The 18,002-nt window shown below is 42.6% G+C and overlaps 2 protein-coding genes across 2 annotated transcripts in view; one reads left to right on the top strand and one right to left on the bottom strand.

Annotated features, from left to right (window-relative positions):
* Positions 1 to 325: 325 nt before the first annotated feature.
* Positions 326 to 3,901, bottom strand: LOC308088605 (zinc-binding protein A33-like). Its single transcript, XM_080433140.1, has 2 exons — positions 3,856 to 3,901; positions 326 to 2,699 (listed from the first exon to the last, which is right to left on the bottom strand). Exon 2 carries the CDS (start codon positions 2,576 to 2,578, stop codon positions 1,958 to 1,960), a length of 621 nt encoding a protein of 206 aa, XP_080289266.1. The 5' UTR covers positions 2,579 to 2,699; positions 3,856 to 3,901; the 3' UTR covers positions 326 to 1,957.
* Positions 3,902 to 10,321: 6,420 nt separating this feature from the next.
* The window catches only part of LOC308089366 (metal transporter CNNM4), a 36,026-nt gene continuing 28,345 nt past the window's right edge, over positions 10,322 to 18,002 (top strand). Inside the window, exon 1 of the mRNA XM_080434048.1 lies at positions 10,322 to 11,773. Within this exon, the coding sequence (XP_080290174.1) occupies positions 10,354 to 11,773 (1,420 nt within the window). The 5' untranslated portion in view covers positions 10,322 to 10,353. The remainder of the gene's footprint in view (positions 11,774 to 18,002) is intronic.

Below are 18,002 nucleotides of genomic sequence, written 5' to 3'. Positions count from 1 at the left end.
ATTATTCTATAGATTATTGGAATAATGTAGAAGCCTTTTTTTACATTTCTTATCAACATATTAATTAACCACTTGAGGCCTATTTTATACTTTGATGCACAATGTTTTTGTTCAAAAATAGTGAAAATATCCCATCTACAAGCTCACAGCATGTCGCAAATTAGTTTGATTTCCGAATTGGTTTGATTAGTTGGAATTTGTTTACTTTTTATAACTAGGAATAAAGGGGTTCCACCGCACTCACCTCAAGCCAAATACAGGCTGGTCCGGTGCATCTCAGGACAGGAACTGGAAGTATGAAGAAGGAAGGCACTGGTGCAAACTCTGACAATTAAAGGATTTTTAATAACAGGGTGCAGGCAAATAACGTCACAATGTTTCGAGGTTAATACATCTTCATCAGGTCACCAACTAACTGTTGCACCCCTAATCATGACAGACATAATATCAGTACAACATACAGTACACCAACATACAGCGCATAAGCTAAAGTATCAAAAACAACTTTGTCACATCACTGGTTTACAGGTGTAAAGTGGGTGAACTTTGTTTTTGCGTTAAGCTCCGTTTTGTTGTTTTCCATAAAGAAATGTTCCAAAAATATTTGAATATGAAAGCAAACATAAAAGCAAAATCAGGTTCATTAGTTGTCCAGTATCAAGTCAAATTTTGACTGAAAAAAACATAGACAGTTACTTAGTTAGCCTGACTCAAAACTTTCAGGTGCCAAAGGTGGTACAGCAGTTTGAATCACAGGGCAAATACAGAAGAAAGTTAAGGGTAGCAACAAGATACTAATAGTACATAGATGCAAAAGGTACAAAAATGGTTCAGCATGTAGAAACATAATGGGACTATAGGAAAGGAGTACCAGACCCAAGGTTATTACAGAACAGAAGAAGAAAATAACTTGCCTGGCCTTCCACACATGGACTATATGTACATTTAAAAATATATTAATAAAAAAGAATACATTATCAGTACAGTATTGTCATGAAAATGACAACAGTAACAGAACCCATATTGCTGTGACACTCTCATGCAGTAAAAACAACATCCAATACTTTGTTGATAGGGGTACCTTTGAGTTCTGTACCTGGTTACATCCTTTTTTTTCCTTCTTTTTTTACCTCTACACCCAATCTTTTCGCTGCAAATTGTGATCTACAAGTTCATGTGTTGGTTTGCGACCTGCTGTGAGCTTTGTAGATTGGACAAATGTTGGTTTCAATATAGCATGCAAAATATCATGCCCAGATATAGTGTGCATTAAACAAGCCGTGCCAGACAAAAGAATACAACATAGATAGGGCTCTTTGGTGTAGGGGTATGATTCTCATGGGGTTAATACTCTCAATACCCCTAGCCCCTTTTGGAACCCTGTATACCAGGTGTAGGCAACCTTAGGCAGGGGTGCCAACATTGGCACAGGGGAGGGTGATCACTGGCATATGTGTGTGTTTTTTCTTTTAAAATTAAATATTAAAACTAAGTTTAGTCAATTAAATTAAGTCCACTCACATCTATATACAAATTACATCCTGGACATAATTCTTCATTCATCGAAACCGCTAACTCTGTCTAATGATCATTATATCCTGATGAAAGAAAATGTTTCTAAAGAAGTAAAACAAATAAAGGCTGTTATGTATAGCCTATGGACAGGGCGGCAGTGGCTCAGGGGTAGAGTGGCCGGATGGGAACCATGAGGTTCCCAGTTCAATCCCGGGCTCCCCCAGAGTTAGTGTCGAAGTGTCCTTGAGCAAGACGCTGAACGCCTAATTGCTCCCGATGAGCAGGTTGGTGCCTTGCATGGTTTCCTCCGTCATCAGTGTACAGTATGAAATGAATGTGTGTGTGTGAATGGGTGAATGTAATGCACTTTGGATAAAAGCGCTATATAAATGCACCATTTACCATTTACAAGCCAAATCAGTTGGAATTATTTAATTTAAATTTAGCTTAGTTTGATATCAGTGGTTTTGGCATCACCAGGCTTTCCGATTAAGAAGAATGCGTGGAGTTTCTCAGTGAAAGTGTATTCATGAGTGTATATGTGAGTCATGTCTTCAGGATGACCGGCTTCGAGTGCTATCAATTTGTCAGGATCATAGAAGGACACCAACCCCCCGTCATAGTCCAGCTTGACTGTGATCCTCTGAGGATTCCTCTGCAATGTGATGGTTTCTCCACACCCGTTAGTGTACTTCCCACTTTTCTGTGTTAAACACCAGAATCCATACTCGGGTGTGACACATGGCTCCCTCTTCCTGTCAACAGTCTCTTTAACCAAACCTATAGTCCAGTCGGGATGGTCTCCAACTTCCACCTCCCAGCTGTGTTTTCCCGAACCCAAGCCCTCATAACCCAGAACAACTGGACACTTACTGAACCTCTCTGGGTTGTCAGGAAGCTGCTGCTTTTTGGCAGTGTGTCTCACACTGGTCAGGTCTTCAGACACACGGAGCCAGCCATTGGCTGTGTTTGGGTCCAGAACGACAGGAATGAATCTGACCCTCTCCCCCAACTTCTCACAGACCCTGAAGGACAGGTTTTCCAGGTGTTTGTTCATGGACATAACTACCAACGCTCCTGAGACCTACTGCTGTGTATGTGACAGTGTGTACACTGGACTCTGGTGCTGCTTCGAGTGGATTTATGTCACAGGTACCAGGCTGCAGCTCCCACAAGCAGCTATGCTGAAATACAGAAAATAATGTTGAAACACTGAGTATGTGGCTTGCATTTACATAATTCTCCAAAGTTATATGTATTCACGTTTTATTCACTGTAAACTGTTTGCATTGTCCTTTTCTTTCTCTCAGTTAACCACTAGGCTACTGCACAGTTATTATCTAGACCAGTCCATGTTCATAAACTTAAAAAAAATAAATATCTGGCACAGAATAAACACATAATTCTGTGTCATGATGTATCTATACATCTTTCCAAATAAGTCTTGGGTATAATTGCATCTTAAATGCACTGGCACCCTGATAAGTGTCATTTTCACTTGCACATGATAAATGGACATACAAAATGTGTGCAAAAACATTTTACACCGTATACATGTCAAATAATTCACAGTGGTGTAAAGTATGTAAGTACATTTACTCAAGTACTGTACTTAAGTACAATTTAGAGGTATTTTTTACTTCACAGGAGTATTTTTAATTTTCTGTACTTTGACTTCTACTCCACTACATCTCAGAGGCAAATGTTGTACTTTTACTCCACTACAATTATTTGAAAACTTTCAGTTCCTAGTTACTTTGTAGATTTTGATCATTATTACAAAACACACATTAACCACTTCAACCCTAGCCGAGCTTGTAATCAATAGATTGTTATACATTTCATACCTTTGAAAACTTGTGAAACGGGTTTAAGTACATTTTGATAACAATACTTTTGTACTTTTACTCAAGTACATTTAGAATTCCGTACTTTTACTTGTAGTAACAGATTATTTCTACATTGCATTATTGATACTTTTACTTAAGTAAAACATTTGAGTAATTTTTCCACCACTGGTGACACTGGATTTAGTGGAATCAAGTCAATCAAGCTTTTCATGTTGGCTTTAGCATCCTTGGTCTACTGCGGATACGGAAACGGTGAGTGAATATGTAGGTCAAAACGGAACACGGAAGCAGGCTCTAAAAAAGTGAGGAATGTGATGCGAGGTTACTTTTCGTAAAAGCTTAACAACTCTTTCACCATTGAGTCCTTTTACTCTTGCACTTTAAGTAAAATTACGCCTCAGCATTACCAACACTACAGCTATCTTCTAGGCGATTATCACACATTATCAACTCGAAATGCATGAAAGAACTGCGAGAGAGAGATGCGTACCTTTGTCTGTGATGAATTCTCCAGTTGTTGTGAGACGGGAAACAATGGCGCATGCGCTCCTAACCAGTGTTGCCAGATTCTGCGAGAGAAATAAGCAACCAGGTCTATGAAAACAAGCGCAAAAGAAACAACTAGGCTACGGCTATTTGAAATTAACCGTTCTACAAATGTTTTAGAACCACTGGTTTAAACGACATTTGGAAACGAGCCCAAATAAGCAACTACACTTTAGAAACAAGCCCAAAAAACTCAACCCGCAACTTTACAGGAAAAACAAGCTCAAAGTCGCTTATGATACGCGTACATGGCAACCCTGCCGCTGACCACAATCCCTGCCCTAGGCCCAGAGTAACCAAACAAGGTCCTGCACTGCCACCTACTGTCAAAAAAACTGCTATTTTATTATTTTGGTGTAAAACCAGATAACTCATAAAAGTATTTTCAAAACTCTTATTCTACAGCAGAGATGTTGTCTGAGAAAGAAATATGCCCCTGAATGTACTTCAAGGTGGTTCTTTATTGTTACATCTTGTGTACAGGTACATATGAGTACACTTTTTTTTGGCTCAGCTTTTGTCTGAGGTAAGAAGTGGGGCTCCAAGGAAAAAAAGTTGAGAACCACTGTTTATAGGAACCAGCTTGTGATCACAGTGGTGAAAGAAGTCACTCATACAGTTTGACTCAAAGCTCTCTGCTCTTCCTCACAGAACAGGCTTCTCTGGGTTTTTACTTCACACCTTGACTTCCTTCTCAGATAACTCGGCTAAACTTTCTGTCTCCCAGCTAAAATATCTAGTTGTTAAATTTACACTGAATGAACTAGCTGACTCTTAACTTAAGAGTCAGCTAGTTCATTCAGTGTAAATTTAACAACTAGATATTTTTGATAATTTGTTTTACAAATGTGATGGTTATGGTTTGTTCTCAACAAAACAGACAACATAAAATATTTCAATAATCAGATTCACTTTCATTTTCTCTTAGCTCACTTCTGGATAGAACAAGCTGTCAGTTCCTCTTACTACCTAGTAGTACTACCAACAGATAGTGTTGTTAACTGACCAGACAAAGATGCAACCAGTTGGAAATGATGTCATCACCTTTCCTTGAATATGGTACATAGTCTCCATCCCAACATTCCAGCCATTTCTGTATCACTTTCTTCCATATTACAACTTTTGCCTCTGCTTTTCTTATTTGTATTGCTACCAGTATCTCCCTGTTAGAACCTCCTTGGCCAATAGGCTACATCTTCTCCGCTGGAATCCACATTTTATCTAAAAATGTTTCAGTTGAGCACTTGAACACTGGACATTATCAGAACATAGGCTACTATGGGTTCAATGAAGTATTTCAATACTCTTTTCAATAGGAACACTATTTTATTTGTGGCACGCAGCACACAAAAACTTAGGGGGCACCTCCCTGGCTCAGGGTTAGGACATGAATTATTAAATGAACATAAATCAACAACATTACTCACAAATAACACACAAAACCCCCAAACACATTCCCCGTAGAAAATAATGACACAATAACACAATTAATAGAACAATACAATATGTGCCCTGAGAGGAATGCTACATGTCCCAGTAGCCTACCCCTTATTACCCCAGCACAAAGTCCCGAAGGTGCCGAGGCGTACACCTCCTTCTCTTTCCAGGGCTCTGAAGCTCTTGTGGGACATCTGGTGTGGAGTGGCTCTCAGTCTCTGCCTCCACCCGGTCCTCTTCTGTGCTGGTGAGGGGCTGGTAAGGTGCCAGCCAGTCTTGGTGACCCTCTACCAGCTGCACCCTATAGACCATGTCGGACAACTTGGCCAGCACAGTACATGGTGCAGTCCGTTTGACCTTAAGCTTTTCCAGGGTCAAGCACCCACACCTGGGCCCCTGATACAAAGTCCTCCCTCAATACATGAGTTATAAGCCATTTTTGGTGGACCCCATGCAGCATCAGTGAGCGCACGTCATTAAGGCTGCATGAGTGATATGCAAATACAAATGAAATATCACAATCTTTTTTTACCAAATACCTAAATATTGATATTTTGTCAATAATATTGTATTGTGAAAATAATATAAATCTGTCTTTGAAAATGGGAAACATTTTCAAAAATAGCAGATCTACAAGCACTGCGGCACATTCTGACCTTGTTAAACTGTTAACCTGCCATTTCTGAAAACGTGTAGGCTAAAATGGTTTGATCACATCAAAACAGTTTTGGGTGCCCTGAATAGGAATATTTTTTCATTTGTCAACTGCCTTGTGAGTGTAGCCAGATAGATACGAAAGCAAAAGTCATACTCCATAAAATACATCTACGATAGTCTTGATCCAAGGCAATATTGTGAGTGAAAATCTCCAAAATTCTCCACTGCTCCAGTCTTTATGAACGGCCAAAGTTGAGAATGTTTTCAGTGAGTGAAAATCTCCAAAATGCTACAATAAAACAGTTTCTGATATAGGCTATTTTAGTTTCTGATATAGGCCAAGACATTTCTAATATATATAGGCTATTTGTTGGATTTCAATATTGAAAGCTGTCATAGCAGTCCTCCTGACACTGAATGGCAAAAGGGGACTTCCTCGCCCCAGTCTGTCACTGGGATGATGGGGTGAGCATCTGCAGTGTCACTGTCCATCTCATGCTGGACCAGTTTGGTCTGGGTACAATCCGCAAAGATGTAGCGAATCTGTAGCGAAAAGAGCATGTCCTGTAACTGGTGGCTCTGTTTGGAAGAGAGGCCTTCCTTGCTCCTCTGATGAAGCGCCACCACGGCTTCAATGATATCCTCCGATGGAGGTACCGAGGTCAGTACCGGGGGCTGGGGGGCGACAGGTGGGGGGGCAGCAGCAGCAGGTTGAGCTTGCGTCGCGTTGCCTTGTCTGACGGCTGCCGTAGGTGAAGGAGCGGGCGGTTCTAGAGGAGGAAGAATGTTGCCATCATTACTCTTTCTCTTCTTGACACTGCGACGTTGAAGGGCGATCGTCTGTGAGTCCATGTACAGGCAGGCCCTCGGAATGTCCACCTTGGCTCCCCATCGCTCGAGCAGATCCAGCCCGATGATGCACTCTTCCTGGATCTCTGCCAGACAGAAGTCATGGCACAGTCTTTTGTTCCCTACCGTGATGTAGCAGAGCGACCCAAGTTGTCCAGGTGGTCCTTGTATCTGCGCTCTCTCCCCGGTCACTGTGGTCACTGTCCGTGTAGCCTCGATCTCCAGGCTTTTATTGTATGGTTCAGCTAAAAAATAAACTGTCCATGCGTCTGGCGAGGTGTCTAGGCGGACGCAGGACAGGGAGGCTCCCGTGTCAATGAGAGCTTGGCAGCGAATGTCGTTGATTTCACAGTCCAGATATAGTCCTCCTTCGTCCTGGTCTATCTGCTCGAGTCGATGTTCTTCTGGATTCGGAAGAGGGAAGGGGAGTTGGGACGGCAGTTCCCTCACTGTGCCGTCCTCCGGTAGTTTAACGGCAACGGAGCTGGGCATTTACGCGCTGTGTTCCCCGGTCCTCCTCCACACCGGTTGAAGATGATACTAGACGATATATCTGACATGATTTCCCTTAGAGAAAAGTATTATTTGACACAAGATTCACTAAATCACATTCAACTTCAACTCACGTATTATTATTCTAGGCTCTATCGCCCTGTGATGGCGTCCAGCTGTGCTCAATAAACATAACTTCTTACTTTCAATTTCGCTTTGCTTGCTTCCTTTAAGTTCCTCTTGTATGTGCATAATCTCTCAAGAACAGATTCTGCACTGCGTTACAAACAGCAGAGGTCGCTGTTTTTCATTTTCAGTTGGCTTTGGGTTCCCAGATTGGTATGTGCATGATGTGCATGATGTAGGCTATGACAGCTGTTATGACAGCCGCGCCCTGGTCTTGTTGGGGCAAAAAAAAATGTATTTTTCAGAAATATAAAAACACTTAGGCGTAATCCACCTCTGCTGACGAAAGCAAAGGCTTCACAAAATATGAAACATGGTTTTAAATAGTAGGCTAGGTGTTAAATACCCTATTTAAGTTTTCATAAATAGTACATACATAAAACATAACTATGTTTCCAATCTGAAACATGGCTTTAAGTAATCTTAAATGTTATTCTAGTCCAGGGTTTGACCAGTCTTCAATCTGGGGGAACCCATTAAAAAATAATTCGGTATACTGTTCTCCTTTGTTTTGTTGCTGTTGGCTGAATCTGTCTTGAGAGATTATTATTAAAATTAATCTTAAATTTGAAACACATAGGCCTACATACATAATAATTATCTATATCGTCTAAATACTCTAGTCGTGTTTTATTTATCCTTCCAGTTCCAGATCCAGTGTGGTGTGATGTGATTGATTGATTCATTGAATACTTTATGAACAGTTTGCCAAAAAAAAAGAACAGGAAAGTACAGTTCAATACACGGTCTGCAAAGAGGACCCAAGAAAGCCTATGGCTTGTTTCCATTGGGGTCCTTACTCAATTCATCGAAACATTTAATGACAGACAAAACACTACTATGCAAAAACATCATATAAACAGTTTGAAAACAAAAACAACAATGTTATCTGTAGTGTAGCTTATATGGAACTTCTGTCTATTTCAACAAATCCAAAAGGTTTCACGAATATTTAACAACAATGGTACAGATGTTTATAACTTCAACAGACAAACAGTCTTTACTGCTATCTTTGACTATTCCTTGTGTGTGTGTGTGTGTGTGTGTGTGTGTGTGTGTGTGTGTGTGTGTGTGTGTGTGTGTGTGTGTGTGTGTGTGTGTGTGTGTGTGTGTGTGTGTGTGTGTGTGTGTGTGTTTATTTTTAAATAATTGTACCCTTATGTACACAAGATGTAGCCTAACAATAAAGAAATCTTGAACATTGAACCTTACTAATCTAAAATAAAATATAAATGTCTAATAGCTACAGTAGACTTATTTCCATATAAAAACTGTTATCATGTCTTTTTTATTTCAATTAAGCACGAGTAATCAATTATCTGTAATATATCTGTAAAACAAGCTACTTCGTCTGGCATGTGACTGTTTTAAGCTGTGGGCAAGATTGGCTATATTGTTTGCATTATTGTTTTCAAATTGTATAAATGGCACATCTGGTCAGAACCTCCACAGCCACAGTGCGCTTCAAGTTTGGCCACAAGAGGGAGCACTGCAATCAAAAAAGGCTCTTCTGCTTTGGAGGAGCATAGGAGCGGCATTTTAAAAAAAGAAAGAAAAGAAAATCACTGCAACTCACTGAGTCGTTCCTGTGTTGCGAGCGCGATTGTCATGATTTCCTCAAATGTGCCACATGTCGAGGAGTCTGTCATGTCGTCTAGAGAACATCACATGCACGTTGCACAATGTCTATGACAGTGGTTCTAACTTCTAAACCTTTTCAGACCGCGACCGCCCAAAAAATAATCATATTTGACTCGGTTCCACATGAGATAAAATAGCCTGATATATTATAACTCTATGTACTAGGCAGGCATAGAGACCACTTTCCAAAAATCTTAAAAGAGCAACAACAACCCACCACGAGTGATGTGTAGACACGGAAGGCTGGGCAGTGGGCACCATGCGTTGATAGCTTATTTATAACTCTATGGTTGATAGAGGCAGTGGTGGAAAAAGTATTCAAGTATTTTACTTAAGTAAAAGTATCAATACTGCAATTCAAAATTTACTTGAGTAAAATTACAAAAGTATTGGTATCAAAATATACTTACAGTACCAAAAGTATAAAGTACTCATTCTGCAGAATGTCCCATTTCACAAGTTTTCAAAATAGCAGATCTACAAGCTCATAAATTAATGCACACTGTGAGCTTGTAGATCGGCTATTTTCAAATGGCCGAAATGTAGTGGGCTGAAGTGGTTAATGTATGTTTTGTAATAATAATCAAAATCTACAAAGTAACTAGTTACTAAAGTTTTCAAATAATTGTAGTGGAGTAAAAAGTACAATATTTGCTTCTGAGATAGTGGAGTAGAAGTAAAAGTACTGAAAATTGGAAATACTCCAGTAAAGTAAAAAAAAAAAAAAAAAAAAAAAACTCAAGTGCAGTACTTGAGTAAATGTACTTAGTTACTTTACACCACTGGAGAGGTCGCCATTCAATTTGTCTTTTCGTCTGCTTCCTTAATTGACTTAATGGCACGGATGTACACAATACCATTCAGTCTTATTTTAACACTGGAAAGTGGAAAGTTGAATGTACAAAACCAAATGCTTATTGCTTAAGAGAATGCAATGTGTTAAAACAAAACGAATGCCATGGTGTTGGCTCTGCAAATGTACTACTGGAAAATAATATCAGTCATTGTTAAAAAAAATGAAATTGAATAAAAAATAAAATAAAGGGGCTCGTTCAGTATTCTTCAGTGACGTTCTGACTGCTGGTTGGGTCAGTTTTAGAATTATACTAATAATGGGCGGGGCTCTTTCAAGTGAGTACGTGACGTCAGCTCCCAAGTCCCAGAGAGTAGTGAAACAAACATGGCGACAGGCTGGAGTGGCCAGGGGTTCACGCTAACTTTATTGCTTTTTTCCTGTTTTTTCGCGAGAGGACACTTCAACGCCGGCGCCACGGACCTGTGTGGCGGCAGCCGGATATTCGGCATGCGGCTGGAGAAAAGCGACAAGGCGGCGACGACCACCAACGACGGGGTGATCCAGGTGACGGAGGACAGCAACATCCTCCTCAGGTTCTACGGGCTGCAGATCTTCCCCAACACCTCGACTCTCATCAAGTTCACGGAGCAGGACGCGAGCGACGATGATGAGGACGAGGGCCACGCGGGGGGCGGCAACAGTGTCCCTTCTTTCAACAGGACCTGCTCCGTGGAGGACACCAAGGGTATACTGGTCCGGGGCGGCATGAACGTCAGCAACCAGGGCACCTCGGGGGTGCTGAGTCTGAAGATCAAGGCGCTCCGCAAGAGCGAGGTGGAGAAGTTGTACAGCCTGTGCATCAAAGACGGCCAGGGCCAGTGGTACCTGCTGGGGGAGGACGATGGGTGGCTGCTGGTGGCGGAGGAGAAGAAGTCCATGTTGCCCCTGTGGCTCCAGATCATCATCATCTGTTGCCTCTTGGTCCTCTCGGGCATGTTCAGTGGACTCAACCTGGGACTCATGGCTCTGGACCCCATGGAGCTCCGCATAGTGCAGAGTTGTGGCACGGACAAGGAGAAGAAGTACGCCCGCAAGATCGAGCCCATCCGGAGGAAAGGCAACTACCTGCTGTGTTCCCTGCTCCTCGGCAACGTGCTGGTGAACACCACCCTCACCATCCTCCTGGACGACCTGATCGGCTCCGGCATCGGCGCCGTGGTCGCCTCCACCGTCGGCATCGTCATATTCGGCGAGATCGTTCCCCAGGCGCTGTGTTCACGCCACGGCCTGGCGGTGGGAGCCAACACCATCACGGTGACCAAGTTGTTCATGCTCCTGACTTTCCCCCTGTCGTGGCCCATCAGCAAGCTGCTCGACTGCGTCCTGGGACAGGAGATCGGAACGGTGTACAACCGGGAGAAGCTGGTGGAGATGCTCCGAGTCACGGAGCCCTACAACGACATGGTGAAAGAGGAAATCAACATGATCCAGGGAGCCCTGGAGCTCAGGACCAAGACGGTGGAGGATGTGATGACGCCTATCGCCAACTGCTTCATGATCCACAGCGACGGCGTGTTGGACTTCAACGCCATGTCAGAGATCATGGAGAGCGGCTACACGAGGATCCCGGTGTTCGAGGACGAGCGCTCCAACATCGTGGATATCCTGTACGTGAAAGACTTGGCTTTCGTCGACCCGGACGACTGCACGACCCTGAAGACCATCACCAAGTTCTACAACCACCCTGTGCACTTCGTGTTTCACGACACTAAGCTGGACTCCATGCTTGAGGAGTTCAAGAAAGGTTTGTTTGTTTTTGGGGGGGCTTACTGAGTGAGCTGAGACAGTGCAGTTCAGCAGAGCTTGTTATGGGGTTAATTTGCCCTTTCATTCAGAGTCAGACAGCATGTGATGATTTTTTTTGTACTTGGAATAAGCAGTGGAGCCTGTAGCAGGATGATTTGTGTGTGTGTGTGTGTGTGTGTGTGTGTGTGTGTTCCTGAGTGCATACTGTGGAAGTATAAACGACTGCATGGGTCTGCATCTGTTACATTGCAAGTGATGAAACGATGACTTTAAAGGAATAGTTTGCACAGAAATGAAAATCATTTCATTATCTATTCACCCTCATGCCAACTGAAACTGAGGTGAAGTTACTTTGCTGTAGCACAACCTCCTAGCAGCACAACCTCCTAGAGCATATCACCTTTGCTAGCGGGCTGTCATCAAAGCCTATTTCCTCCTGATATCCCTCATAACTCATAGCACTTATCCACTTGAACCCTATATAATGTGTTGTCCCGGGTCCCTCAGGGGTCTATTTTGGCCTCTTCCCCCCCCCCCCCCTACATCAAATCTCTTCGCCCAAAAATCTACAATGCAGATTCAATTGATCAAATCCAATTCCCAAGTCCCAACCCTCACCCTAATGATATCAGTCATCCAGAAGAAAGCTCCACATGCATACACACACACACACACCCACAAACACACACACATTCACGTGCACACCAACACCATCTCCCGCTGGGGTGTATTTTTCCTCTGGTTATTTTGTCTGAAGGTCACAGACATGTAGACAAAACACACACACACACACACACACACACACCACACACACCACACACAGAGCACACTGAGTATTGAGTTATTGCCTTTCTGCCTCCATAACATTGTCAGTAACCGGTACTGTGAGATCAGTTGACTGTGCAATATTACAGCCTGGGCTCAATTTAATTGAGCCTGTTCCCAATTCAATAAATAAGCCTACATGAAATTAGCCATTTGCTTCATTTAGGATACGTGTGTGTGTGTGTGTGTGTGTGTGTGTGTGTGTGTGTGTGTGTGTGTGTGTGTGTGTGTGTGTGTGTGTGTGTGTGTGTGTGTGTGTGTGTGTGTGTGTGTGTGTGTGTGTGTGTGTGTGTGTGTGTGTGTGTGTGTGTACTACTGTATTTACTCTGTACATATTATATTACACACACACACACACACACACACACACACACACACACACACACACACACACACACACACACACACACACACACACTCCTGAAGTGTATTAACATAGCTATCATACTTGCAGCTTATATTGGCTTTAGCTCAATGGAAACTGACATTTGACTGCAGTGGCACCAGTGCAGTGTGAGATTTGGCTGTGGAAATGCTCTGCAGTTCATCTTAGTTACCTTGGCCAAGGAGGTGCAAGACGTTGGCAACAAGTCACAGAGCAAAATAGCGCACACACACACACATACACATACACATACACCTGCATACAGAGAGAGAGCGTTAGATGAGTGAGAGCATGGCGGGGTAAGATGTTGGTTGAGCTAGGAGTGCACTCTGTCGGTCATACTGTACACTTGAGTTGAGTGCTCTCCTGTTGGAGAGAGCCCTAAGTACATCGCATTATGTTTAGCTAGGTGGCCCTACACACACAGACACACACACACACACACACACACAACACACTGACAGTTTACTGACTGACTCAGGCTCGAAGCTTCCAGTCCAGTCTGCAGACTCATAATTGCAAATAACATACTACATGGGAACATACTGTACGATGATTGACCGGCCCACAGTTCCTCCACCTCTCCGCTGACCCCACCCCCCCACAGACTCTGAGAGTTCCATTCTCTAGCACCTTGGCATCGGTCGTCATGGCGATGGTATCCAACTGTGCCACAGGTCACATTGTCTTGCTCTCTCTTGCAATCTACCTGTCACCACTCGTCCCCATTTCAGCCTTTTGTAGTGTAGTTTTTGTTGTGTTGGATGCAATGGCAGGTGTCAGGATTCACCACCACCTGTTGCATCTAATCACATTTTGGAGAGTTGGTGTTAGGCCTGCTCGTTGCATAGGATACACGGACCATATTCACTTGGTGGTCATTTTGTTCTTACATCATACCCTGACAGGGTGAGGTCTCCAAATATGATTTAAGAGAAACACGGCAATATTCCGCATTTTGTGCCTCGACTCGTTTTGTTCTCATATCATACCACAGAAAACCCCATAGTATTGTGTTGTGTGTGTCTGTTCTTGCAAAATATTCAGTTGTCTCGTCAACTGTCCATGTAACCCTAGTTTGAGCATATTATGTATGAGATGTATGAGGCTAGTTTCAAGTAAAATGATTCAGCATTAAGATATTAGAAACCAGAAAAGTCCCAAAGCCATGGAACATTTCCTGTTCCATTTCATTTCCCCTTAGCTTTGTTAAAGTGGCTCTGGAGCAGGTTTGAACCGGAAGCACAGCACAGCACATAGGTGTCATATGTGTTTCTCAGAGCCAATCACCATGAATAATTCAAATGCATGCACCTGGCCTGTAAAACCCATCCAATATTTTTTTTATGTCATTACAAATGGAAGACATGTCTGTCTGTACAGCACACGTGACGTCAAATTAAATGCTTCCCCTGAAACTTATGACTGCATGTACTAATTAGCTTTTGAGATAGGGATTCTTTTGTTGAGAACTCTGACTGTACATACAGGAAATAGACCAACTTCTGTTTGGTTTGTGTTGCCAGGCTTGTATCTAGATTGCCCCCCGTCTGTGTTTTATCAGTGCTTAGGCACTCAACTGGACACTCCACCCTACCTTTGATATGCTGTTAAGGACCTGGCTATGAGGGCTACAGTTCAATAATGGATACTTAACTGTTCAATATCTGCCACCTTCTACTTTCTCTGCTTTAAAGAAAAGGAAAATGATTTACTGTCCCTCCGTCAGTGTACCGTTCCTGCTATGCACTCCTACACATTGAGTCACTTTGTTTTCTCACTCTCAATCTTGCCATCATACAGTATATCTCCCTCTCTTGTCTTTCAGCATTCTTTTACTATTCATTACAGTGTGCCCTCCCTGACCTTTGTACCAAACACTCATTTACCCACTTCCACTCCCACTCTTTACTGGGGTTTAGTATGCTCACTTTCCTGACACTCCCTTTTAGACACACACTCACGCTGCGCACGCATGCATACACGTACTAGCACACACACACCCTTTGATCAATGTGTGTTGAAGGTTTCCCAATCGAGGTTGATAAGGCCCGTCACAGATCCAACCTGAGTCTCCTTTTGTGTGATGGGCGTGCCTCTAATTTGTCCGTCTTTCTCTCAACAACCCGTCTCTCTCTGTACCACCCCGGTCTGTCTAATGAGTGCATATGGCTCTGTATCTCTGTCTCACTCTCTCTATCTCTCTCGTGTGTGTGTGTGTGTGTGTGTGTGTGTGTGTGTGTGTGTGTGTGTGTGTGTGTGTGTGTGTGTGTGTGTGTGTGTGTGTGTGTGTGTGTGTGTGTGTGTGTGTGTGTGTGTGTGTGTGTGTGTGTGTGTGGAGTATGGGCATATTTTATATACAAATTTTCTGAGACAAACCCGGAAGTGTTTCTCTAAGAAACAGCGAGTAGATATACACACACACACGTCAACTGACCTTTCTGTCAGTGGCGTAAACTAGCGTGATGTGTCATGTTTAGTTACCCTCCTGAAATCTTTCAAAAAGCACTGTTTCATATCCGGTCGAGTCCATACAAGACCGTACAGATCATTATCACTGCTGTCTGCCAGTATAATGCCAGTCAAGTGCATATATCCCAGTCATTCTGTCAAGCATATTTGAATTATTATTTTAAATATTTTGTTCAAGGGATCGGGAAGCAGCAGACCAGGGCATATTGACACCATATGAATAATTTAATTTATTGACAACTCCCAACACGCATACACCTTTAGCATTGGTGGTAGATGGGATTGAGATTTGCGTTACTAATAATGCTAGCGCCAGCACTTCCAAGTGTGTGTGACCACACCTGACCAATGCATGGTTGCTATTTGTTCTGCCCAACGTTTCCCTGCATTTTGGACCACTTCCTAACTGGCAAGGGTGGATGTCAGTGTTTGGATGTTTGGCACGTTGCGACATTAAATGACGTCAAAGCAGGACCACGGCATCTCTGTCCACCTCTCTCGCTGTCTCTCGCTCTCTGAGGGCTCTTATCAGCGGCCTGCTGCTCCTCTATTCCTCTTCCTGTCTTGTCGCTGGAACTACTGTGGGAGTGCTGACCATGCTGTCGCAATCCACTCAACTTTGTGTGTGCGAGTGTGTCACATCAACACTTGGGTTTACGGGTCCCCTAATGATATCAGTCAGCAAGAAGAAAGCTCCACACTCAGCACAATGACCTAAAGTCACATGTGTGCGGTAAAACATGCATGCGTGTGCGCATATGCTCCCATTTTCAAAGTTTATGATGTAGAGTTTGGACCTCATTTTAACCTGGGTATGTGCATCTTGGGTTGGGTGATACGGACAAAAATATTATTATTTTTTTTGTTTTTTACCAAAACCTCAATATCAACATTGTGATGATAATATAAAGGTAAAAACAGAAATGGGTGACGCATTTTGAAGGCATAAAATAAGTAATTAAAACCAGGAAACGACGGTTATGCCATATCACGTCATTAAGATATTCCCAGACTAATCTCATATCAAGAAGATATAGCTATAAAATTGATACATTGCCCAGCCCTGTGTGCATTGTTACGCTCGTTATCTCACTTCACTCAAAACGGAGTATAGGGATTTCATTCTGATGCTCTGTTCCAATGGACTTTGAGAGTGACACAGAGATTTGCCAAAACAAGGAAGTTGTACTGTTGTTGAAATTGTAGCTCTTCCTCCTTCCTTCCAGCTTTTGCCCGTATCACTGGAATAACAGGCCTGACCCACACAATATACCTGTGTGTGCATGTTTGGGTGCAATGTTTGTGCATTTTCCGTCGCCAGGAGTGCATATGTTTGTCAGTTTGTGTCGGTGGTCAGTGCCGTCGATCTGTTTGTGTGCGTGGGTGGTATGCGCGTGGCATTCCTTTCCCATACAAACTAATAGCTCTCCCCCCCTCGTCTTTGTGATGTTTCATGTCAACAAACGCAGAGCCAGTTGAATGGTATGCTGGTGACAGAATGCCACAAGGTCAGAGAAGCACAATTGCATCTGCAATACAGGCTGGGAGAATCAGGGCAGGTAAACTAATAAGGTGATCTATTTTACTCATATCTTCCCACAACAACAGCTGCTATAATGTTGGGCTGCCCATAAGCAAATCAGTCAGTCCCCAGAAAGACGCTCTAGTCTGCTCGGTGTCCAACAGTAGAAGAGTGTGGTATCGCTGAGCAGCTCCCAGGTGTGAATATATCTACCTACTGTATGAATAACATGAATTAGGGTGGTTTACTTTGGTCTGAATGGTCTGCAAACCTCCCCTGGTTAAGTACAGTTAAAAACATATTCCCATTACTGTTGGTTATGAGGCAATTTTTCTCTATGGGAGCAGATGTGAAATACTGCACCTAAGCGTAATGGCCTAAGCCTAACCACTTCAGATGTAGCAACCGAGGGAGAGGCTGAGAAAAGGCCCTAATTGTAAAAAGGAAATGCACTCTGCTTTTCTACAGCATAATGCCTGGTTATTAAAAAGTGCTTTTCAATGTGCATTACATCAGTGGTTCTCAAAGGGGTTCTGACAGTATACAAATGGAACGGTCCATTTGGTTCCATTTGTATACTGTCAGAGTTAAGGGTAGACCTTGCCAAACACATTGATTGCCAAGATCGAGTTAACTCATTTTAAAGGGATACTTCACTTTCGGGCCGGGGACACATTTAAAAAAAATATTAAAAATAAATGAAAAAAGTTATGGAAAATTCATGGCCCCCTCACACATTAGTAGGACACTCTAATGCGTGAGGGGGCCATGAATTTTCCATAACTTTTTTCATTTATTTTTAATATTTTTTTTAAATGTGTCCCCGGCCCTAAAGTGAAGTATCCCTTTAAGGAAGAAAAAAAAAAAAAAAACATTTTTATTTATTTATTTTAAATTTGACCCAAAGACCAAGGAGATATGGTTTTTCGAAGATCTAGACTCCTATCCACTTCCTTGTTAACTTAAAACTTAAACATTCTGTATCTCAGCTCCTGAGTACTTTTTTTTTTCAATGTAAAAACC

The sequence above is a fragment of the Gymnoscopelus braueri genome (assembly GCF_963280865.1).
Source record: "Gymnoscopelus braueri genome assembly, chromosome: 7".
NCBI classification, from domain to species: Eukaryota; Metazoa; Chordata; class Actinopteri; order Myctophiformes; family Myctophidae; genus Gymnoscopelus; species Gymnoscopelus braueri.
This window is presented reverse-complemented; position numbering and strand designations above follow the sequence as displayed.